Genomic DNA, 25,869 nt, shown 5'->3' on the forward strand with positions numbered 1-25,869 from the left:
AATTGATTAACAAATAACCATTCTATAGGGTTTAAAGTAATCCATTTGAAAAATGAATTTAATATTTGTGAGAAGGTTCAATTCAAGCCATGCCCTTAAAATGAAACTGTTTCAGGTAACTACATGTCTTGGATGTACTTTCGTTTTCTTCCACTTGGCATCTTTACATTTTGAGAAAATGTATCTTAGTCACATTTTTCACTCTCGATGACACATTTGTCACCTTTTGTGTCCCCTGTTGTCTTGTTCCATATGTTCACTTTTAAACAAAATATATATTTTGTAAAGGAGATGACCAGATGTGTGTACAGGAGAATCTTCCAGATATACATTTTCATAATGGAAAACTGATTCTCACAGAGGAGGTTTCCTCTGTCCAAATCATTTTTGCGTGAAGTCTGGAAGCAGGCAGACTCTGAGAATTGCAGGTTCTCAGGATGGTCTCCTTGCTGGCAGCTGGTGATGGAGCTGACGCCCTAAGAACAGTGTTCTTCAACGTAGCATAGAGCTACCATATTTCATTCAGTGTCTTAGCTTACTCTCCAGGTTCTTTGAAGTGCTCTCCAAGGGCTGTATTACCTAACACCTTTCTCGTTCTTTTTTGGTCTGGAGCAAGTAGAGTGGGTAAAAGCAAAACCAAAACCAAACAAGTAGGAAACCGTCTTTATGCTCAATGCCGAGAAGCTTTTGTGCTCATCATGTGTGTGTGTTCGTGTCTCTCAGTCGTCTGTCGTGCATCCGTTACTGCAGCTTGTTCCTCACCTGCATGAGAGAAGAACGAAGAGATTCAGACTGGACGTACGTAACACAGACCGCATGCTTGCCTTGCCGCTCTTTGTGGGACCAGTAATTCCCAGTCGTGGTGGTTTGTAAGATCCTCCTTTTCAGGCTAAGCCCAACGTAAACACCCAGTTGGCCTGTGGAAGAGCGTCTGTTGGCAGAACTGTTTTCACTCAGGAAGAAGAGAACTGTTCCCCCTCCCCATGTTATGTCCCTTTGGGTTCAAGCTGGGGGCCAATGAGGAAAACTGGGGTTAGATTCCCTTCCGGGGCTGTGACCCTCCCAGGGAGGAGACCTATTCTTGGTTGAAGGGAGGACACAGCAGCGTGCCTAGTCGCTAGGTAGGAAATAGGAGAAAAGATGGAGGACAATTCATTGCCCTCCGTGTGCGGTTGGCAACTGGCTAGGACAGTAAGCTTTCTATCCAAGTCTTAAAATGTTAGGAAGAGTAAGGCTCGTGAAGTAAATATATCAGAAATTAAATGCAGGCACTTTGGTTTTTCAAATTAAAAATATGGCCCAAATCCAGTATCTATGTTTAAGATGAAAACAACTGACTTTTAACACATTTTTAACTAGGAATTGTGGCATTTTTATTGTCATTGAAAAGGAATCCTAACTCTCTCGATGATAAAAGTTTCTAGGTATTATTTTAAGTGATGCCTTACTTTGTTGTGATGCATTACAGTTTTAAGTCTTATATTACCTCAGTTTATTCTTTTCGCAACTCTGTTAATATACAACTCTTGTCCCCAGTTTACTAAAGGGGAAACAACTCAGAATAAAGATCTTTCCCAAGACAATGCTAGTAAGTGAGCCTATATCACCTAATTTTAAAACAGATTTTTGGTAGTGACATGTTTTGTGTTCTTAAAGAAAATGAGTTTTCAGATCTTAGTGTATTCAAACACTTTTCTTAAATGTTCTTTGCTAGACATCCTCACTTCCAAACCTACATCTTTTTTATCCCTACTTCTCAAATTCTTTTATATGCAGTTCTATCTCTAAATAATAAGACTAAAAAGACCTGTGTGTTTGGGCTTGAAGATTTTAAATTTTGCCACTATTTAAGTTACATTTTTCCCTGCCTTTTTTTTCTTATATAATATATATATATTTCTAATATGTAGAATATATAAATATATATAGAGAGATGTATATCTATATAGAATCTTGTATGGAATATGTCTTATATAGAATATATAAATATATATATTTTTTAATATATATAACTTTTCTTATATAAACATATAAATATATAGTTTCTATGTGAACATTTAAAAAATAAAGTTTCTTCATTTAGTATTTCTGAGAGAGAGAGAGAGAGAGAACGCACAAGAGGGGAAGGGGCAGAGAGAGGGAGACACAGAATTGGGAAGCAGGCTCCAGGCTTTGAGCTGTAGCACAGAGCCTGATGGGGGCTCGAACTCACGAACTACAAGTTCATGACCTGAGCTAAAGTCGGTGGCTTAACCGACTGAGCCACCCAGGTGCCCCTCTATAAGTATATTTTAAATATTAAGTAATTTGGAGAGTTTATAGTCAGGATGAGAATTAGATACAAAATATTGAGAATTTAAGATATATTTGTTGTAAAGCAAGTATTTCAGAATTTATTTTTATTTTCTTTTAAGTTTATTGATTTATTTGAATAATCTCTACACCCAGCATAGGGCTCGAACTCATGACCCCAAGATCAAGGGTCACATTCTCTTCTGACTGAGCCATCCAGGTACCCCAAATCAATAAGGGATTTCAGAATATTAATAGATGTCAGGGCTGTTTCTTAGAATTTAAATATATGATTATACTTATATTACAGAATAATTTTAAAAGGTCTTGATGACAGATTTCATAGTGATTGCCATCCTGACACTTTTATAATAAATTGTTGAAAATAGGAAGCTATAATAACCAATTTTATGAAAACCATAAAATGTTAAATATTTTTGCCATTGTTTACAATGCAATTAAAAAATTTTTTTTAATGTTTATTTATTTTTGAGACAGAGAGAGAGAGAGACAGAGCTTGAGCGGGGGAGGGACAGAGAGAGAGGGAGACATAGAATCTGAAGCAGGCTCCAGGCTCTGAGCTGTCAGCACAGAGCTGGATGCAGAGCTCGAACTTGTGAAACGGGAGATCATGACCAGAGCTGAAGTCAGCCGCCCCTAAAAATGAAGTGTTTTAGGGAAAGAAGTACTTCAAAATATACCCATTTTGAATAATTGGTTTGTTTCCATTTGGCATTTTTTTCATTATAATACCTGTGAATATGTTATATTGGGAAAATCTCTACTCAAGTCTCATTGAATAAATATAGTTTACCAAAGTTGTCCCTCAATTTTAATTTCAATTCCTTATAGAAATATAGTGTATTTTAGCTCTGACACAATTCCATTTTATATTTTCCCTGTTCAAATGTTAGCACATACAGTATGTATTTTAAAGGAAATATTTCATTCAAACAAAATTAAATATAGTTAATTATCTATGAACTGTCATTTCTCATTCTACTTACCGATGAATATACATACAACTGATGAACTTCCTAGAAGCTGTTATGTTGATAAGGAAATTATTTTATTAGTTATTTAAAAAAATTTTTTTAAGTAAACTCTATTCCCAACATGGGGCTCAAACTCATGACCCTGAGATCAAGAGTGGCACGTTCTACCAATTGAGCCAGCCACCCCTAGGAAATTATTTTAAAATATAACATCCTGGCGATTTTGCTAGTTGAAAATTCTTCAGGTATACATACAAAGATTACTTATTGGTATGAATTATGTACTCAAGCCCTTGATTCCCTCTTTGTTTAATTATGATCGTTGAAAATACCTTTGAGCTTCACTATACTCTCAAGAAGAATTTTCACTTATTTTTACTGTTAGTTGATTTGTAATGCCCTCATTTTCTCTTCCAGGAAGAATTCCAAGGTCCTATTGCAAGCCAAGTTCGGAGACAGTTTTTATTCAGGGTATGCAAATATTGTATTCAAAAAAAAGCATTCAATATTAAAATTGAAAAATACCCTATGCATTTATTTACACTAAGTTGAAGTTTGTTTATAGATATCTGGCATCAGGTATTACAGTCTGAGATTAACTTCTTCCACCACCGTATTGTTTTAATGTTATGGTATCTCTGATCTTTTCTTTAATCCACTCCGCATGTTTGTAAATACCCCAATCACCCATTAAACAGTTTAGTTCTATAAAATTTCGTGTGCAGAAAATGAGTATCTTAAAGATGCATTATTCCTTAAGTTCCAAAGAAATATTTACTAAATATTTGATTCAGGAGATACTGGAAGAATTATGACTATTTTCATGTTTTTAAAAGTAAAACAATCAACTATATTAGAGGTTGTAAGTAGAAAAACTTTGTAATTGCATTTAGTGTTTTGTATGTCCAAATTGTCTGTGAAATGTGAGTTTCTTTCTAAGTAGTTACACTTGCCAAAAAAATGTTTGTATCCTTACTACATTACCAGAGATGTTTTTTTATTCATTTATTTAGCAACTATTTTTTGAATTTCTACTGGGTGCTGGGCAATGTTCCAAAGGTTAGAAGTATACAGATAGATAGGATTCCATCTTATACTCTAAGAGTTTACAGCTTAATACAGGAAACTGATAAATAAACAAATACAAATTACTGTGTTAAATGCACCTTCAATTCAGGGGCTGTGGGTTATTTTTCTTTTCTTTCATATCCTTTTCTTTTCTTTTCTTTTTTAATCAATTAATTTGTTTTGAGAGAGAGAGAGACAGAGCCAGAGACAGAGAAAGGGAGAGACAATCCCAAGAAGGCCCTGTGCTGTCAGTGTAGAGACCAGCTCAGGGTTCAAACTCACTAATCATGCCTTGAGATCATGACCTGAGCCAACATCAAGAGTTGGATGCTTAACCTACTGAGCCCACAGGTGCCCACAGGGCTGTGGTTTCTAAAAGAAATGCACTTAACCCAGGTCAGAGAGTGGAGGAGGTACAGAGAAGGTTTTAAGAGCTGAATTTGAAGAATCAACATGAATTAACTAGTGAAATAATTAACTAAGGAATTTCAACTTTATTAAGTTAAGAAGAGCTATATGGTAAGATTTGCATTTTGGAAACTAACTCTAACAATGAAGTGGAGAACGGATGGAAACATGAGCAAACTAGATAAAAGAAGAAATAATAATACCCGTCGAAATCATTAGGTTGCTTTGTATGAAAATTAACTTCATTCCTTAGTTTACTGATTTATTTCTAATTTATTATTTTCTAGCCACGCAATGGAAGAAGGTCAGAAGGTTACATTTAAAATGGTATGTGCTTCACAATTCAACCCAGTTTGAAAATTTCTGTCATTTTCAGATATTCACAAATTAAGCTTTGCTCAGTATATTTCTATTACTTGATTGTGTGTGCACATTAACATTAATAATATTAATATTAATAATGCACATACCATTATAGGGGCCGTGGGGGCTTTATATGATGGAAAATGTCTGTATTTGAGGGACAGATATGCTGCCATGTGTTCCTCAGACTGATGTAGGGAACAAAGGCAAAAGAAAAAGTTAAATTTCCTTACAACTTAGAGCCCACTGACAAGTCCTTGAGACAGGCAGAGTGACCTTCTTCTAGGAACTCAACTGCCTCAATGTCAATACTTTGCTAAAGGCAAAAGAGAATCTTAGCTTAACATTAACCTCACTTCCAGGATCCTGTAAGTCTCCTTTAACATAAAAAAATTCCTTTAGAAATTTTCTTCATCTCTACCCCTTCCAGACATATATGTTAGTGACCATACTCCAAGCATATGGCCCCCTGATATACATCTGAAGGGTCTCATGATTAAGGTTTTACTAGACAGTAATAAATGACCTCTTCCTAACAACAGCTAGCCCCTTAAGGTCCTGGAAATCTTGCTTCTAAATTCCTTAGAGACTTACGCTACCCCTAGCCCCCTCCCAATTTGAAAGTATATAATCAGCCACTCCTCACGTCTGCAATGCAGCCTTTTCTGCTCACGGGTCCTGTCGGTGTTTGAATGAAACCCCCTTTTTTGCACAAAAGATGCCTCAAGAATTTTTCCTGACCATTCCCCCCTGAACCCCAACATTTTCATATGAAGACTATACCACAATAGTCCTCACTGTTTCAGAGACATTGACCTTATCATCATTTATTGGGCAAGTAATATGTCAGAGGTTGTCTCTTATTGTGATGATCAGTGTCCACCATAATGGGCCAGAACTTACAGACTGAATGCATTTCTGTCTTCCAAGTGACCTATATTCAAAGATTCTTTATAAAAGCTGTAATTTACCATTTCTAGAGAACTAAGAAAATGTGGGAAGACATGAGAGCATGACTTCTACTTTGGGACTCAGTTTTCCACATCAATGTTGGAGATATAGTAGACATTTCATAGCTATTGGATAGCCCTACATATTTAATAAATTTGTTAATCCTAGTATCTTATTAGGCTGTGAATTTCGAAATTAAACCCAATGCAGGTTGATAAATTTACACCATGCAAATAAAAGTATATTCTATTAACTTTATATAATCTTAAATGCAGATTTTGTGCTTAGCATGTTTTTGCAAATATATTTTTCATATCACCATCTCAACCCTTAAATACATAGTTAGCTTAAGAATATTAAATTTCTTAATACTTTCTCATGAAAACAAAAATCAAAATGTACTATTTCTAACTAATGAAGATAATACCAAAAATTTACAATATCTAGAAAATAAAGAGATAATAAAAACACTGCATGTTAAAACTTATGGGGCTCTGCCAAAGCCATATTCAGTAGAAAATACAAGGCTTTAAATACTGTCAAGCAAGAAAGAACGAGTGAATTAAGGATTTACTTTAAAAAGTTAAAAAACAACAACAAGGTGAACCTCAGGAGAGCAAAAGGAAGAAAATTATAAAATGAAAAATGAAATTAATAAATTATAAAATAGTAAAACAGAATAATTGGTAAAGCAAAATCTGATTATTTGCAAAAAATAAAATAAACTAGCCTAACTGGCCCACCCTAATCAAGAAAAAAAAGGAGAAACCATAAACATGCAAAAATACAAATGAAAGTAAGGAAATTAAAACAGATATAGAAGAAATGGAAACCATAAGAGAGTACTTTGTAAATCTTGTGCCTACCCATTTGAAAACCTGAATAAAATGGAGGATTGTCTGGTAAGGTAGATACTACCAAAATTGTCTTCAGAAGAAAGAACAAAAATCTGAACAGACTAATGGCCATTGGAAAAAATTGAAAACATTATCTAGAAACTCCCTGCTCAAAAGTACTAGACCAACGGATTTTGAACTTTTACAGCTCAGCGATGGAAGAAAATCTCAAAATATTTTTTATGAAGCCAGCAAATACTAATACCAAAACCTTATAAAAGTAGTATATAAAAAGAAACTATAGGTCAATCCTATTTATAAATATCAATACAAAAATGTTAAAGAAATACTAGTAAATTGTATTCAGCCGTATATTTTAAAAATTATATAACTCCAAAAAAGTGAAGTTTGTTCCAACAACTCAGGATGGTTCAACATCAGGAATTCTTTTACAATATGTTCACCATTAGAAGAAAAATTATTTAATCATCTCAAAATTCCACATCAATTTCTGATGTTTTATTTTATTTTTGTCCATTTTTTTTTTAATTTTAGAGAGATGGAGAGAGAGAGCTCGTGCACAAGCTGGGAGAGGACAGAGAGAGAGAGAGAGAGAGAGAGAGAGACTCTTAAGCAGGCTTCACGCTTAGCATGGAGCCCAATCCCACAACCCTGGGATCATAACCTGAGCCAAAATCAAGAGTCAGATGCTCAACCAACTGAGCCATTCAGGCGTTCCCAATTTCTGATGTTTTAAAAGAACATCTTCTAGAAAGAGATGAATCTTTATTAACATTATTTATATAATGGTCTCAAAGTCAGTAGCAGTCTTGATAGTAAAACACTTTGAAGAATTTCTATTGAAATGTCAGGAACAAAACAGGGATGCTCTGTTACCTCTTATTTAATGTAGTTCTTATGCATTAGCCAATTCAGTAGATAAGAAAGAAATAAAAGAGACAAATATTGAAAAAGTGAAGAAAATTTTAATGTGCTCATGGGGCAAAATTAGGAACTTAAATTTTTGGACTATATTTGGCATTAATTCCTATTTTAGCAAAGGCCTGTTACATTCACATCAGAAATATGAACAAATATATTCTTTAAAAATTTTTTTTTAAGGTTTATTTATTTTTGAGAGAGAGAGAGAGAGAGAAAGAGAGAGAGAGAGAGAGAGAGAGTATTTGTGTGTGAGCAGCGGAGGGGCAGAGAGAGAAAGGAAGACACAGAATCCGAAGCAGGCTCCAGGCTCTGAGCTGTCAGCACAGAGCCTGACATGGGGCTCGAACTCAGAACTATAAGATCATGACCTGAGCTGAAGTCAGATGCTTAACCGACTGAGCCACCCAGGTGCCCCTGAGCAAATATATTCTTAATTTTTTATTTTTTTAAGGAGCTAAGACCAAAGGGTCAATGGAAAAGAAGCTATGCTTTATAATATTACAAAGATAGAGATATTTACAAAATGTGGACAAAAAATAGTTTAATACTAATTGAAAAAAATGTCTGTGATTGTTAACACCAAACCAAGTGGTAGAGTCTTCACAAATGTGAAATGGAAATTAATCCATGATTTGGTTAATTTAGTTAAAAATTCTCTCTGAATTTGACAAAAATAGCTTTATTTGGATTGTTTTCAAGATTAGGGTTTATACAGACTAACTTAAGATTTCATTGTATTTTGTCATAAACAGCTCAATAATCATTTTTTGGTTTTTTTTTTTTCATCTGATGATCTGAGATCTTTCTCTGTCTTGATGACTTCTATTTACTTAGAAAATGGTTAGACATTTTAAAAAATGGTTAGACATAAAATGGGATTTGATTTAATTGCACATACAAAAGGAAATAAATAAATGAGGAATAACTGCAAATTTTAAAATATTTTATTCTTAGATCTTACTGGCATCAATGAGCTTTAGGAAACCACTTTTATATAGTTAAATACTGTATAAAGTTTTGGGAAATACAGACACATAGAACGAGTGTTCTATCAGAGAGAGATTAATAACTAAAACTATACAGACTGAAGAATAGCTGAGAAATGGCCCTGATGTCAATTTTATCATACATGAAGAAATATTTATAGAAATGTCTGTATGCTAACATTGCCTACCCTCCTTCACAGACTCCTTTATACTTGACTCTAAACTTAATTTTTGTTTTTATACAGGACCAGCAATTTTCCACAGAAGCAGCAAAATGTTGACATTTTGTTTTCTTCTCAAAAACAATCCTTGCTAAACTTACTGTATTTAACAATCCCTGTGTTGTAAACATTCTCAATAAAAGTTGGTTGAGATTATAAAATGTTTAATTTGTCAACAATTTTAAAAACATCTTAAAATATTTTTTTCTTAGATAATAAAGCTGTACATAATGATGTTCCTTAGATCCCTGCAGCTTTTGACAGTACAGTTGACCCTTGAACAACATGGGTTTGAATTGCAAGGTCCACTTATACAAGGACTTTTTCAAAAAATACAGTACAGTAATGTAAATGTATTTTCTCTTATTATTTTGTTAATAACACTTTCTTTTCTGTAGTTCACTTTATTGTAAGAACACAGCATGTATTACATATAACATACAAAATATGTGTTAATCGATTATGTTATTGGTAAGGCATCTGGTCAACAGTAGGCTATTAGTAGTTAAGTTTGGGGAGGGTCAAAAGTTGTGCTAGGATTTTGATGCATGGGAGGACCCTCCTAATCCTTGTGTTATTCAGAGTCAACTGTACTGATACACATGCTCTTTTGTTATTTTTATTAAAGGCACTCAGAAGAGAGCTGACTTTTAATGAGCTGTTTTAGTTTATCCTATTTGGATTTCATCAGTGACAAAGTCACCAACTCTTATAATACCATAGTGTCCAGTAACTTACTCTCTTAGAATGTGAATACCAACTAAAACTACACTAGTTGAAGTTGGCCATGATCCATCAAATAGTCCAATAAGCAAGTTCTGATTTATCTGCTGTAAAATAAACATCTGATTACTACAAACATATCAGGGGGTTAGCTTTTTCTACCAACGAGTAGTGTTCAACTTATCTCAAAATAAGTCATTTCACTCTGCAACATCTGAAAGACAACCAGTGTCATCCATTACCAGAAAGAAAACAGTGTCACCAGTAGAGGATCATGAACACACTTGGAAAACATTTTACATCAAATTAGTGCTTATTGGACACAGAATTAACCTCAGATGGATGTTGAGATTATTTCCATTCAGGTTCCCCTGGGTTTTTCCCTTCTCACTTCCCTCTTGGATAACCTCCTCCACCACAAAGCAGGCTGGCTGGTTAGAGGAGGGTGACTCTAGAATAGGGAGGATTAGTAACTCAACTAGCTAGGGTTTTCGATGGTCAAAATAAAACCAGTTGAATATTAATTTAAGCAGCGGTTCCTCAGGCCTCTCAGAAATACAGAGAGACTTAGGTTATTTACATTTTAGGGTTCCCAGGATATAAAGAAAAAGGAAGAAGAAAAAATACCAAAACATGGTTACAAAAATTGTGGGATGTTCTACAATATTTTATATTTAAAAAATTAATATTTTATATGCAAACACAACAAAACATATAGGCTACCAGGAGTATAGGATTTTCATTAAATATTAACTGGGCACTACAGGTGGAGCGGTCTAATAGTGAACCCGAGTTTAAAATTGTGTCACTAAAAACATTTTTTTCTTCTTTTCCAAATCCTACCAGTATATCTCTGTGACCATGTATATAACCTTATTTGGTGATAATATCAAATGTTTTCCTCACGTTCCTGGCAGCTACCAGTAAACACCCTTTCCTTAACCTAACCACCAAGGAATCCACCTGTCTAGGCTTTCTACGTAAAGTCAGAACTTCTGTCTTCTAAGACAGTGGGTTTTTAGATAGGGGTGGAGAACCATTTGAGAATCTGATGAAAGCTCTGGTCCTAAACGCCCAAGACCCCCAACACAAACCTACGCATACGACGAAATGATGCACAATTGGGGTCTGTGAGCTAGTGGTCCCCTAAAATCCATCCAAATATAGTCTATGGGCTCCTCTGAAGGGTTCTCTCCCCAGGATTTGGTTCTTTCTTCATGAAGACAGGACTCAGGAGTTGAAGGGTGCCAGAGGCTCTGAGACAACGTGCCGATTTGGTGGTAGTGGAAGGAGGGATGGGAGGAATATGAGCACCAGTACTAACAGGTAAGGCACCACTCAGTACAAAGGCCCCAGGCAGGACCTGGTGCATTCTCACAGTCAGCCCCTAGGCCACGCCTCCACGTTGCCCGGCAACCGAGCCGCGCTGGGTGCACCAGCGAAGGAGGCCCTTGTTCTCCCCTCCCCCTCCTGCCCCCTCTTCCGGGCGGTGGAAACCGCTAGGCCTTCGGCGGGCTCGCCTCCAACCTGAAGGAGACTTGGGGTGTCAGGAAGACACCGCCGCCACGTGACGAGCGAAGGGGAACACCATGCAGGTGGGCACGCACAGGGGTCCCCGGCTAAACCTAGAGTGAGCACCAACGGGGAGGGAGGCCCACAGCGGGTGGGTTCTAACGTTTGTTCCGGTAAGGGCTACGTTTTGTGTGCCTCTCTGTCAAGATTTGACCCCCAGGATAATACCATTTCTCAACGCTCAAGACTTCTGTTTGTCTCTGGAAGAAGTTTTTAGAGTTGTTTGAGATTGAATTTTACGCCTGCATCCCGGAAATCTTAACTGCTGCACTATTTCTCACTTGAGAAATAGACCAGCAACTGTAGCCCAAGTGTAATTCAGTTTAAGTATTCTGCTCCGCTACCTTAAAAAAAGATCAGAACGGAAACCCAGGAGTTGCATCTGTCTCAAGAAAGACCAGCTGTCCCTGGAGTTTCTCCTACTGGATTGCAAAAAAGCTCTGTTAGGCTTCCATTTAGTCCTTAGAAGGCTGCTCCTCTAACGCTTCCTTATTAAACCGAAGCCTGTGCCTTTGTTTCTTCTTTTATCAGAGTAAAATTCTCACTTTCTGACTTTCAGAAACAGCTTCTTCCCACCTGCTCCCCCAAATTAAAACCACTGTAATTTCTCTTGTTTTGCATATTTTATTTTTATTTGCATATACTGTGTAAGTTATTAGAATATTTTGAACATAAATTACACATAATTTTTAATGAATAGTCCTTTTGTGTTAATAATAGATTCCTAGCAAATACATTTTATCCACTCTGTAAAAACGTTGTGAATCTGTCTGGATTTATACCTGCTCTTCAAGAAATAAGCCAAAATATAATTGAGTGAAGTTAACAGCACGTTAACCTTTGTTCATTTATTCATCAATTTACTCGACATCCAGTTATTCAGTGTTTGTTTAGTTCTGGACTTACTCTAAAAGAGCTTAGTATGGGGGAATAAGAGGGAGACAGATGTAACCATTTGTGGTATGATAAATGCCACAGTAGTTTTAACACAGAGATTGTGGTACCTATTTCTACTAGAAGAAATTTCATAGATAATTTCTAAAACTGAAGAGAAGAATAAATTAAAGAGCATTTACTGTTAAATCCCATTGTGATGAACTCCTAGATCAGTTAAGGAAGAGCAGAAAGGTATACATAAAACCATAAGAGTGTGGTATCATGAATATCAAGAAAGGCCATTTTAACAAGAAAGGAATGAGACAGTCTCTCCAATTCTGCTTAAGAGATCAAATACAATGAATATTCATAAAAATCAACAAGATGGTGCTTGTAGGTGACATTAGAGCACTTTTGGTAGTATTAGAAGCAAAAGCTAACTTTGGAGTGGGTTGAAGAGTTAATGGGAAGTGGGAGAGGTTATAGTTTATATAGACAATTGTTTCAAGAAGTTTAACTATGAAGGAGAAGAGAGAAGATGGTAGGGGATGTCAAGTACAGAGGGAGTTTTTTTAATAAGGTATTGCTGGAATTTTTGGTAATAGTGAGCTAGATTATTTGGACCAACTCTCCCTCTGCGTACAAGTAAAAATACTGGCTAACACGTAAAACATATTTCCTTAAAAGCATCAAGGAGTAAGAAACTACGATAGTAGGATATGATGCTAAGAAACTATGAGACCAAAGTTGAAGGGAAACTGGAAAACCAGGTAAATGGATTTCCAGAACTCCAAAACCTCTTTTACCCTGAAGGCATTAGCAGTTTGTGTTTTGGTCCCGGGTGTAATCCACAGAGAAGGAACCAAAGGGGTATTGTCCACTAAAGTATGGAAGACTAATAGTATGAACAAGAGATAAACTCATGTTCAGGAGAATTCAGGGAAAGTTGTCTTGATGCTTAGTGAAACAGGGGAGAAAAAGAAAGGGAATAATACCTGTTCCCAAGAAGTTGTGGCCCAATACAGAAATCACATGGATTACAACCTAAATTATATTGTCTGGGTGGTCCAGCAAACCTCAAATTATGAATTTGATATATATTAGTCATATACGTATATACATACACACGTAAAAATGCCTTATGTCTATAAATGACTAGAAGAAATAAAAACTCCTCTGTAGAGGAATATATCTTTATCTTAGACCTCGAACAATTCCCTCAGGTAAGTTCTCAAGAACAGCAAACCGAAATCAGTCAAAAGTAACCAAGCACACAAGGAAACAGGGCACCATGAACATGAACCAACAAAAACAGACCTGTAGAGACTTTTGTTATCAGAATGATCAGAAACGGGTTCCAAAACAATTATGATTATTAGTTTAAAAAAATAAAAGACTAGATTGAAATTATCTGCAGGACATAGTGAGCTTAAAATTTGATTAAGACATTTCTATACACTATAATGAATAATCCAAAAGAAAATTAAGAAAGCAATGGCCTGGATATTTGCATCGAAAAGAGTAAAATACTTAGGAATACATGTGACCAAGGAGGCAAAAGACTTGTACACTGAAAACTACAAAACATTGCTTAAATTAAAGAACACATAAGTAAAAAACATTCCATATTCTTGGATTGGAAGAATTAAATTGTTAATATGTCAATATTTCCCAAAACAATCTCCAGATTCAGTGTAATTCCTACCAAAATTCCAATGACATTTTTTGTAAAAACAGAAAAACACATCTTAAAATTCATATGAAATCGTAGGAGACCCAAAATAGCCCAGTCTTTTAACAGATGAACAAAATTGGAGGACCCAGTATCTGTTTTCAAAATATAGTAGCAGTATATATGTATGTAAAGCAGCAGTAATCAAAACCATGTGGTATTGACAGGCAGACAGACATATGAACCAATGGAATAGAATAGAGAGCCCAGAAAGAAACCCTCACATTTTGGTCAAACGATTTACAACAACAGTGCCAAAACCATTCAAGTGAAAGGCAAACTGGACATCCACATGCAAAAGAATGAAGTTGGGCTTTTAGCTCACATTATTAACAAAAATTAACTGAAAAAGGATCAAAGGACCCAGGGCCCAGGATAAGGGATTGCCAGGATCAGATCAACAGAAGCAGGATTCAGGGCTGAAGCAGCAAAGAGTTGAAGACATGGAAAGAATTTGAAGACATCCAGGTAGCAAGGAAGGGTTCTCCAAGGCCTGAAGACTAAAGCAACACACTGACCTTTGGTACAATGTAAGTTCAGGGTGAAACTTTCTCTATAAGCCTCTAAAGAGGCTTAAGAGGTTTAGTGACTAAGAAATAGTACTCCTGGTTGACAACAGAAGCAAACCCTTTTTGAAGGAAATTTTCAGTTTGACCCCCAAAGCACCCACATTTTAAAAGAAATATGATCTCAAAATAATCACATAAGAAGACTACTATGAATGTTAAACAAAGGCAAACAAACAACAGATTTAGATTTTTAAGGACTGCATAGTTTGCAATTGTCAAATACAAAATCCCTGTTATTGAAGTGTTCAAGAAATAGAAAATGAGATTACAAAGATGAGTTTATATAGGAAACTATCAAGAATGAACATACAGCCCAAGTGTCCATTAAGAAATGAATGAATAAAGAAGATGTGGTATACACACACACACACACACACACACACACACACACACACACTGGAATATTATTCAGCCATAAAAAATGAAATATTGCCATTTGCAACAACATGGATGGATGAAGAGAGTATAATGCTAGGTGAAATAAGACAGAGAAAGGCAAATATCATATGATTTCACTAATATGTGGAACTTAGAGAAACAAATGAACTAAGAAAAAAAGAGATGAACCAAAAACCAAACTTTTAACTATAGAGAACGAACTGGTGGTTACCAAAGGGAAGGTTGTAGGGGGTGAATGGGTGAAGTAGGTGATGGGGATTAGGAGGATATTTACCACAATGAGGACTGAGTAATATGTAGAACTGTTGAATCACTGTATTGTACACCTGAAATTAATATAACACTGTAAACTATACTGGCATTAAATTTTTAAATAAATGAATAAATAAATACTTCAATGAAAATACCAAAAAAAAAAAGACAGATAAAGGAATAGAAAGGAACTTTTAGAAATGGAGTAAAGCTGAAGTAAAAAGCTGAATGGACCTCTTAATTTCTTTGCTGAATACTAAACTAAAATTGTTTCTAAATTTTGCTATTATGAATACTGCTGTGGTGAACATCAGAACAGGAATTTAAAAAAACTGTGTTTTATATAGAGAGAGGTCGTGTACAAATGGGGGAAACGGGTAGTGGGAGAGAGAGAGTTTTAAGCAGGCTCCATGCTCAGCGTAGAGCATGACATGGAGCTTGATCCCATGACCTGAGCTTCAATCGAGCGTCAGAAGCTCAACCAACTGAGCCACCCAAGCACCCCTAGAACAGGGGTATTTGTTTACATTTTTGATTATTTTTTAATAAAGATTTCTAGAAGCTAAGAAAAAAATATAAAAGCCCTTGAATGGATAGGTATATTAGTTTTCTATTACAATGTAGCTAAATAGCCCTGAATTTAGCAGCTTAAAACAACAAATATTTATTATCTCATAGTTTCTGGGGGTCAGAAATTTGTGAGTGGCTTAGTCAGGTGGCTCTGGCTCAAAGAGTAAATGAGTACAATTCAGACATCAGCTAGGGCTGCAGTATCTACTTCCAACATGACTCACTCACATAACTGTTGGCAGGAGGCCTTGGTTTCCCACCACTTGGACTTTTTTTTTTTAATTTTTTTTAACGTTTATTTATTTTTGAGACAGAGAGAGACAGAGCATGAACGGGGGAGGGTCAGAGAAAGAGGGAGACACAGAATCTGAAACAGGCTCCCGGCTCTGAACTGTCAGCACAGAGCCCAGAGCGGGGCTCGAACTCATGGACTGCAAGATCATGACCTGAGCCGAAGTTGGACGCTTAACCAACTGAGTCACCCAGGCGCCCCCACTTGGACTTTTCAATACGGCTTTTTCATGGAATGAATTGTGTCTCTCCAAAATTCATATGTTGAGACCTAACCCCAAATGTGACTATATTTGGAAGTAGGATTCTTAAGGAGATAATTAAGGTTAAATGAAGTCATAAGGGTAGGGACTGGTGTCCTTCTGACAATCTGAAAGGACTGGTATCCTTATGAGTAAGGGACACCAGAGCATTCTCTCTCAGTCTCTCTCTCTCTCTCTCTCTCTCTCTCTCCCTCCCTCCCTCCCTCCCTCCCTCTCTCCCTCCTTCTCTGTGCACAGAGAAAAGTTCATGTGAGAACAGAGCAAGAAGGTGGCCACTTGAAAGCCAGGTTTCTCACTAGAAATCAACCCTGCCTGGTACCTTGATCTGGGACTTGCATCTTCCAGAACTGTGAGAAAATAAATTTCTATTTAAGCCACCCAGTCTTATATTCTGTTATGGAAGCCCACACAGACTAACACAGGCTGCTTGAGTGTCCTCACAACATGGCAGTTTCTTTTCCCCAGAGCAAGAGATGAATGTTTAAAATGCTTTAAATGCTGGAGGGGGAAACTGTCAAACCAAAATTCTATATCCAGCTAACCTATCCATCCAAAAAACTGGGGGAAAATAGTCATTTTCAGAAATATGAAAACTGGGAGAATTAGTTGCCAGCAGACCTTAACTATAAGAAATACTTAAGGGTGTTTATTTGGGCTGAAGGGAAATGACACCAGAGGGAAAACTGGATCTAAAGAAAGGAGTGAAGAGCACCATATATGGTAAATATGTGGATAAGTACTAATAACTAAAAATCTTTTTTCTCTTAATTCCCTTAAAAAACATTATAATTCTTTAAGGCAGAAATTATAACCTTGTATTATGTGTTTTCAAATATATGTAGATGTTAATATATTTAACAGCAGCAAAGCAAAGGATGGGATAGTGGTAAACGTAACTAGGCAAGGTTCCCATATTTTTTTTATTAAAAAAATCTTTTTAATGTTTATTTATTTTTGAAAGAGGGAGAGACAGCATGAGCAGGGGAGGGGCAGAGAGAGAGAGAGAGGGAGACACAGAACTGAAGCAGGCTTCAGCCTCTGAGCTGTCAGCACAGAGCCATCAGGCTCTAACTCATGAACCGTGAGATCATGACCTGAGCTGAAGTTGGATGCGTAACCAACTGAGCCACTCAGGCACCCCCAAGGTTCCCATATTTTATGTGAAGTAGTACAATATTAAATCTAAGTAGACTGTAATAAGTTAAAGATACCCAATATAATTTCTAGAGAAATTATTAAAATCATAATGCAAAGGTGTATACCTAAAAAGCCAGTGGCAAACAATGATATTCTAAAAACTACTTAATTAACCAAAAGAAGGCAAGAAAGAAATAGAGGAACAAAAAAGTAAATGAGACTAAAACAGGAAAATAGTAGCTCTAAATCTAATATTAACAATTATATTAAATATTAATGGACTAAATACTTCAAATAAAAAGCAGAGATTGTCAGAATAGAAAAGCAACACACAACTGTATACTGCTGAGACACTTTATTATTTTATTTTATTATTTTTTAAGATTTAAATTCTTGCATAGTTAACATATAGTGTTATATTAGTTTCATGGGTACAATATAGTGATTCAGCAGTTCCATATATTACTCAGTGCTCATCAAGATGTATACTCTTAATCCCCTTCACCTATTTCACCCGTCCCCACCCCACTTCCCCCTGGTAATCATGTGATTGTTCTCTATAGTTAAGAGTAGGTTTTTTGATTGGTCTTTTTTTGTTTGTTTGTTTCTTTCTTTCTTAAATTTGACATAAAAATGAAAGCATATGGTATTTGTCTTTCTCTAATGGACTTATTTCATTTTAGCATTATATTCTCTATAGAGCCATCCGTGTTGTTGCAAATGGCAAGACTTCATTCTTTTTATGGATGAGCAATATTCCTTTGTGTGTGTGTACGTGTTTGTGTATCCCACTTCTTTATCCATTCAACTATTGACAGACACTTGGGGTGCTTCCATAGTTTGGCTATTGTAAATAACGTTACAAGAAACATTGGAGTGCATATATCCCTTCAAATTAGTATTTTCGTATTCTTTGGGTTAATACACAATAGTGTGATTACTAGGTCATAGGATAGTTCTTGAGGAACCTCCATACTGTCTTCCACAGTGGGGGCACCGATTTACATAACCACCAACAAAGTGCAAGCCTTCCCTTTTTTCCCCATCCTTGCCAACACTTGCAATTTCTTGTCTTTTTGATAATAGCCATTCTGACAAGTGTGAGATTATATCTCATTGTGGTTTTGATTTGCATTTCCCTGATGATGAGTGATGTTGAGCATCTTTTCATGTGTCTGTTGGCCATCTGTACATCTTCTGTAGAGAAATGTCTGTTTATGTCTTCTGTTCATTTTTTAATTGCATTTTTTTGGTGTTGAGCTATATAAGTTATTTGTAATTTTGGATACTAACACTTTTTTGGATATGTAATTTGCAAATATCTTTTCCCATTCAGTAGCTTGTTGTTTAGTTTTGTTGGCATTTCCTTTGGTGTACAGAAGCCTTTTATTTTGATGTAGTCCCAACAGTTTATTTTTTGCATTTGTTTCCCATGCCAAAGGGGACCTACCTAGAAAGATGTTGCTATGGCCAGTGTCAGATAAATTACTCTCTGTCCTGTCTTCTAGGATTTTTATGGTTTCAGGTCTCACATTTAGGTACTTTATTCATTTTGAGTTTATTTTTATGTATGGTGTAAGAAAATGGCCTAGTTTCACTCTTTTGCATGTTGCTGTCTAGTTTTCCCAGCACCATTTGTTGAAGAGACTATCTTTTTCTCATTGCATATTCTTGCCTCCTTTGTCAATGATTGATCGACCATATAATTGTGGGTTTATTCCTGGACTTTCTATTCTGTTCCATTGACCTATGTGTCTAATTTTATGCCAGTGCCATACTGTTTTGATTACTACAGCTGTGTAATGTAACTTGAAGTCTGGAGTTGTGATACCTCCAGTTTTGTTTTTCTTTTTCAAGATTACTTTGGCTGACCCTGACCCTGAATAGGGTCTTTTGTTGTGCCATACAAATTTTAGGATTGTTTGTTCTAGTTCTGTGAAAAATGTTGGTATTTTGATAGAGATTGCATTAAATCTGTTGATTGCTTTGGGTAGTGTAGACCTTTTAACAATATTTGGTTTCCCAACTCATGAGCATGGAACATCTTTCCATTTCTTTGTGTCATCTTAAAAGAGACACAGTTTGAATACATAAAGCAGAACACATAAAGCAAAAACTAACATAATTCAAGGGATAAATAGACAAATCCACAATCATAATGTGAGATTTTAAACCCCTCCTCTTAGTAATTGATAGAAAAACTAGATATAAAAATTGCTAACAAAATAGAAGATTTGAACAAACCTGTCAATCATGCATTGATTTATAGAGAAATATACCTATCAGTGGCAGAATGCACATTTTTTTCAAGCATTCACTAAGATACATCATATACTGGGTCATAAAACAAGTCAATGCATGTCAAAAAAATCAAAATCTTAACAAAGTATGTTTTCTAACCAAAGAGAATTAAATTAGAAAGTATTAATAAGATACCTAGAAAAGTTGAAATTACTGGAAAATTAAACAACATCCTTCGAAATAACTAAGATGTCAGTAAAAAATTATAAAAGAGATTGGGAATATTTTTAATTGAATGATAATAATGGTACAGCAAACCAAAATTTGTAGGGTGCAACTAAGAAAATTGTTAATGGGGAAATACATAGCTGTAAGTGGCTGTATTAGAAAAGAAAGGTTCATAGTCAATAATCTAAGCTTTACCTTAAGGTATAAAAAAAGAGCAAAATATAATCGGTAGGACCCTCATTTAAAATGTTTGTATTATCTGTCAAGAGTTTCAAGAGTTTCCCTTTTTCATTTCTAGTATTGGTTATTTGTGCCTTCTTGCTTTTTTTTTTTTTTTTTTGGTCAGTTTTGGTAAGTGTTTATCAATTTCATTAATATTCTCTAAGAACCAATTTTTGGCCGTGTTAATCCTATTATATATTAATTTTTCAGCTCATCAATTTCTACTTTCACTCTTTTTATCCCTGTGTTATTTTGATTTTCTTTTTCCAACTTCTTTGGTTGGATGTTTATATCTTAATTTTTAAACTTTTCATTTTATAAAATATCAAATTAAGGATATAAAATTTATTTTATGAACTGCTTTAGTTGCAGCCCACATATTTTTTTGTTATGTGGCTTTACTTTTTATCATTCAATTCCTAATGCTTTTAAATTCCCATTGTGTTTTTTTTCTCTGACCCATGGATTATTTAGAAAGTGTTTTCTTAATTCCAAATATATGATGATCTCCTAGTTATCATTTTCTTAATTGATTTCTGTCTCTGGTCACAGTGCTGAAGTCTGTGAGCCTTTTTTCGATTTCTCAGCTTCTTGGCCTCTTCCAGAATTGGTAGTTGATCCACGGGGAATGGCCTCAAACATGGAGCTCCTCTCTAGCTCTCCTTCTCATCCAAGATCTTCTGATAATTTTCTTCACTGCCTTATTGATTCTCCAGTGCTTTCAAATTGATTTTCATCAATTTCGTTCAATTTTACTAGATGTTCTCAGCAAAAGGTTTGATTCAAATGATCTAGTCTACCATTACCAAGTGCGGAATTCCTACTGATGCTGGTATTTTATTATTAGGAGACATACAAAGAATAGGGATTGAAGATCTCAGGGATAGAGTGACCAGTAATAGACAAAGTGGGGACAGAAAAACAAAACTTTGGCCAAAGAATAGGATGAAAGGAGAAATAAGATGATACTTGTCTGTCATTTATTATTGCATAACAAACTATAACAAACTTGGTGGCTTAAAACAACACAATTACTGTCTCAGAATTTTTATGGGTCTTGATCTAGGCTTTGCTTACCTGGGCCCTCTTCTCCAGAGTCTCCCACAAGATTGCAATGAAAGTGTCAGCCAAAGCTGGGGTCTTATTTATTTGTTTATTTATTTATTTATTTATTTATTTATTTATGTTTATTTGTTTTTGAGAGAGAGAGACAGAGAGAGACAGAATGTGAGTGGGGGAAGGGCAGAGAGAGAAAGAGGGAGACACAGAATCTGAAGCAGGCTCCAGGCTTTGAGCTGTCAGCACAGAGCCATCCGGCTCTAACTCGTGAACCATGAGATCATGACCTGAGCTGAAGTTGGATGCTTAACTGACTGAATCACCCACATACCCCGCTGGGATCTCATTTAAAGGTACAACAGAGGAAGAATCCATTTTTAAGTTCATTTACATGGTATTTGGCAGAATTCAGTTCTTTGGGGGCTATTTGACTAAGAACCTCAATGTCTAGCTGATTGTTGGTTACATTTCCCTTGTTGCATAGTTCTCTCCATAAGGCACTTCCCAATATAGCAGCTTGCTTTATCATAGCTAACCAGTGTGAAGAGTGCTGGCAAGATGGAAGTTATAATATTATGGAGAATAATAATAGAAATTATATTCTTTCATCTTTGCCATGTTCTGTTGGTTAGAAGCATGCCACAGTTCCCACCCATAGTCAAGGAGAGGGAGTTGTGCAGAGATGTGAATACCAGAATGTGGAGATCATTTAAGGTCATCAAATAATTTGTCACAGTATTTTCTCATATGTATAATTAAATTCTCCCTTCCTCTGGAAATATCAGGGGAAATGGACAGCAAACTAGAAAGAAAAGAGTTAATATATTACAACCTCTGGAAAAGGAGCAAATAAAATATCGAAGGCTAAGTAACAAGGAAAACAAGGTTAGCTTTCATAGAAAGAAACTATTTTTTTTTATTATTTATTTTTGAGAGCAAGAGAGACAGAGTGTGAGTGGGGCAGGGGCAGAGAGCGAGGAAGACACAGAATCCAAAGCAGCCTCGAGGCTCCAAGCTGTCAGCACAGAGCCCGACGTGGGGATTGAACTTGCAGACCATGAGATCATGACCTGAGCCGAAGTTGGACATGCAACCGTCTGAGCCACCCAGGCGCCCAGAAAGAAACTATTATTAGACAGAAATTAAACTATGGAAAAATTCCTAGCCTCTTCTAACATTTAACCTGGGAGTACGAGTCCCTTGAAGCTAATTGGTTGAAAAGAGAAGCGTGTTCACCTGGAGGTATTAAATGCCTATGTAGAAAAACAAAACAGTAGTTTTGCATGATGTTAATTGGTTTTGCCTAATATAGTCATGAGAGAATTTTCCATGATTTATGAGTTTACTTCATTAATATTTGATATATGTGTTCCAAATTGATTTTTTATTAAACATCTCAGGGTAACTTTGAGGGTAGAGGATGTATCTTATCTATCAAAGTATGTAGTACCACTTGTGCTGGGAAGTGAGGAAAAAGTAGGCCACTTTGTTCTATACTTTGAAACTAATTATCCCGTTATCTGTAGAGTTCATGAACAATTGCATAGTTGAAAATGTTATATATCAATTTTACATGTACATATTAAAATGCACAACTGTGTTAATAGATTTTCTATTTTTTTATAGGATCCAAATGAAGATACAGAATGGAATGAAATTTTAAGAGATTTTGGCATTCTTCCTCCAAAAGAAGAGCCAAAAGATGAAATTGAAGAAATGGTTTTACGTTTACAAAAAGAAGCAATGGGTATAGTTGTGCATTTAGTGGGCTGGATGAGGAGATAATGATAGAGAAAGTGTATTTCATAAACTAAGAGGGAGAGAAGACATTAGAAACCCCACCCATACTTTTGAAATTAGGGTGCTGACACCTAAAATTTTTAATTCATATGTCAAAAGTCACAAGCTAGTTAGTAACAGAGCTGAAACATCCTGGTATATAACCTAGTGAGCTTTTTTCTCTGCCATCTTCCTCTACCTTGTGATTACCTTCTATTTTGATCATATATATAGTATGCATTATGTGTTAAGACTTTCAACTACTTGGGAAGTCTAAATTTATGGTGTCTAACTGATGTTCACATCTACTTTAAATGTAGCCTGGTAGTTCTGTGAATTCAGAGCAGGAATCACAGTAAACAAAACCAAAGCAGTCAGCTATAAAATAGCTTTATATATTGGAGAACCTGCAACATTAAAGATATTCTTTATTTCTATTTATTTCTATATTGTTTTTTCTAACCATATGATTATAAAGTAAAAAATGAGTTCTAAATAATTCAGTTATCTAAAATTTATTTTGTTTTAGTTAAACCTTATGAAAAGATGACTCTTGCACAGTTGAAGGAAGCTGAAGATGAATTTGATGAAGAAGATATGAGAGCTATTGAAATATATAGGTATAGTGATTTATTTGGGCAACTTAAGAGTTTTTTTAATATTTATTTTTTTGAGAGAGAGGGAGAGAGGAACAGAGCATGAGCAGGGGAGGGGCAGAAAGAGAGGGAGATGCAGAATCAAGCTGGCTCCAGGCTTCAAGTTGTTAGCACAGAGCCTGATATGGGGCTTGAACTCACAGACCGCAAGATCATGACCTGAGCTGAAATTGGATGCTTAATGGACTGAGCCACCCAGGTGCCCCAACTTATGAGTTTTTGAATGGAGAAGTATTATAAGAATGAAATTTAAAAGGCCCTATTTTTTTCTACAGAATAGATTTTTAAAAAGAACAAAAGTAATTTTTAAAACTGTTTATTTATTTTGAGAGAGAGAGAGCAGGTGAGCAGAGAAAAGGCAGAGAGAGAGGGAGAAAGAGAATCCCAATTGGGCTCCACACTGTCAGCACAGAGCCTGATGCAGGGCTTGATCTCACAAACTGTGAGATCATGGCCTAAGCCGAAATCAAGAGTTGGACACTTCCAGGTGCCCCAAGAACAAAACTAATTTTTAAGAACATTTTAATTTTTTAAAATTAAGCTCAATGCCCAGCATGAGGCTTGAACCCATGATCTTGAGATCAAGAGTCACATGCTCTACCAACTAAGCCAACCCGTACCCTTCAAGAACATTTTAAAACCACCTCACTTTATATAAGTGCAATAGTTTTTTTCCTGAATATTTTTTCCTTTGCTTAAGTAAAAAGCTATCCAGTAATACACAGTGGAACTTCATCAAGTTACATATAAGTAAAGTGGAAATATCAGTAAAAGGCCAATAAGAGTCACAGTTTTCCTTCTAGGATGATGTATATCTTTTAATAAATAATTAATTACTACTCATAAATAAATTCTTTCCGAAATTAGAACAGGTATGTATATTTCCCAACTTATCCTGAAACTCAAGCCAGATAAAGAAATTTCAAAAACAGAATGGCACAGAAAAATATCTCTTATATATAGGATATATAGAATACATACATATATAAAATATAGGCACAAAATTTTTAAACACAGTTTAGCAAATTAGGTCCAACAATTAAAAAAAAAGAACAATACATCCTGATCAAGTGGGATTGGTCCCAAGAATGCTGTTTTAACATGAAAAAAGCCCCAACAAAAGTGAATTGGATTAGAAGTAGCAATAGTCTGGTAGCAATGAGTACACCTAGCTCTTAGCTCTTGTTTCACAAATGCTACTCTCTAATAATAGGAACCAGTGTTCCTTGGAGGACTGCTTCATTCCACAGTGTGAGTTGAGAAAGTACAATATGAGTCAGGAGCATCATGTGGTGCCAGAAATACTATAGAAAAAAAAGTTTTTTAAACGTATAGGAGCAAAACGAAAGATTTTTAAATGGTCATAGTTGGAACAACTTGAGCAACAAAATAAAAAATCATAATACTGGATTATAAAATAAATATCCAGGACTCCCTTGTGATATAAATAACTGAAATCATGAACAAATTCAGAGAAAGTAACACTGAGGAAAATAGAAAAATCACCATCAGAACACCACAGTAATAATTAATCCCCCATGGGCAAGATTTGCTGATAGATGCTGAGATGAGTCGGGAAATTTAAATAGAAACAGGATATTTCCATAATCTCAAAGTATCTCCCCCCAAATATTTAGTAATTATAAAAGAGGAAATAGTAAGTTTACAGTGTAGACTTTTGGCAGACTCCATCTTAGGAAAAGACCAAGGTTAACATTACCAATAATATATTGGCATCAAGTAACTCCTGATACAATGCACTGTGGAGGACACATTACCTATGTAGTATCCTTGTCAATAATTTCATATCCTCAGTCTAATTATAAAAATATATCAGAGAAGCCCAAATTTGAGACATTTTCAAAAAACAACAGACTAGGTTCACATCAGGAAAGATGGCAGAATAGAAAGCTCTAGGGATCCATTTGTCCACCTAGATAATTATTGTACTAGAAGAAACAGTCTCAAGTGACAGCTTGGGAACTCTGGAGTCTATTTGAACACTTGTAGCTTCCAAGATAAAGTTTGGCTGGTAAACTGTAGTTAGTATTGGCTGATTTCAGTCCTTAGTGTGGTAATAGCTATCCATACCTTACCCATGGTAAGCAACTGTTTGGACAGCAGCCTGTGTTACTGAAAAAGCTTACTAAAGCCAGAATGGACAGTAAAGACTTTGTCCTCAATATCAAGGTTCTGTGTTCTGATTATGAATTACTGCTTCTGAATGTGGAGATACAG

The 25,869-nt window shown here is 35.6% G+C and overlaps 2 protein-coding genes across 3 annotated transcripts in view; both read left to right on the forward strand.

The window, feature by feature from the left end:
• NMU (neuromedin U) overlaps positions 1–9,182 on the forward strand; it is a 36,800-nt gene extending 27,618 nt beyond the window's left edge. The window contains exons 7-10 of the mRNA XM_047854926.1: positions 724–798; positions 3,705–3,758; positions 5,051–5,090; positions 9,087–9,182. Of these exons, the coding sequence (XP_047710882.1) occupies positions 724–798; positions 3,705–3,758; positions 5,051–5,086 (165 nt within the window). The 3' untranslated portion in view covers positions 5,087–5,090; positions 9,087–9,182. The remainder of the gene's footprint in view (positions 1–723; positions 799–3,704; positions 3,759–5,050; positions 5,091–9,086) is intronic.
• A 2,037-nt stretch (positions 9,183–11,219) lies between these two features.
• PDCL2 (phosducin like 2) overlaps positions 11,220–25,869 on the forward strand; it is a 35,625-nt gene continuing 20,975 nt past the window's right edge. For both annotated transcript variants that reach the window (XM_047854924.1, XM_047854925.1), the window contains exons 1-3: positions 11,220–11,380; positions 22,823–22,943; positions 23,505–23,595. In XM_047854924.1, coding sequence (XP_047710880.1) covers positions 11,375–11,380; positions 22,823–22,943; positions 23,505–23,595 — 218 coding nt within the window. In that variant the 5' untranslated portion in view covers positions 11,220–11,374. The remainder of the gene's footprint in view (positions 11,381–22,822; positions 22,944–23,504; positions 23,596–25,869) is intronic.

The sequence above is a fragment of the Prionailurus viverrinus genome, chromosome B1 (genome assembly GCF_022837055.1).
Source record: "Prionailurus viverrinus isolate Anna chromosome B1, UM_Priviv_1.0, whole genome shotgun sequence".
Lineage (NCBI taxonomy): Eukaryota > Metazoa > Chordata > Mammalia > Carnivora > Felidae > Prionailurus > Prionailurus viverrinus.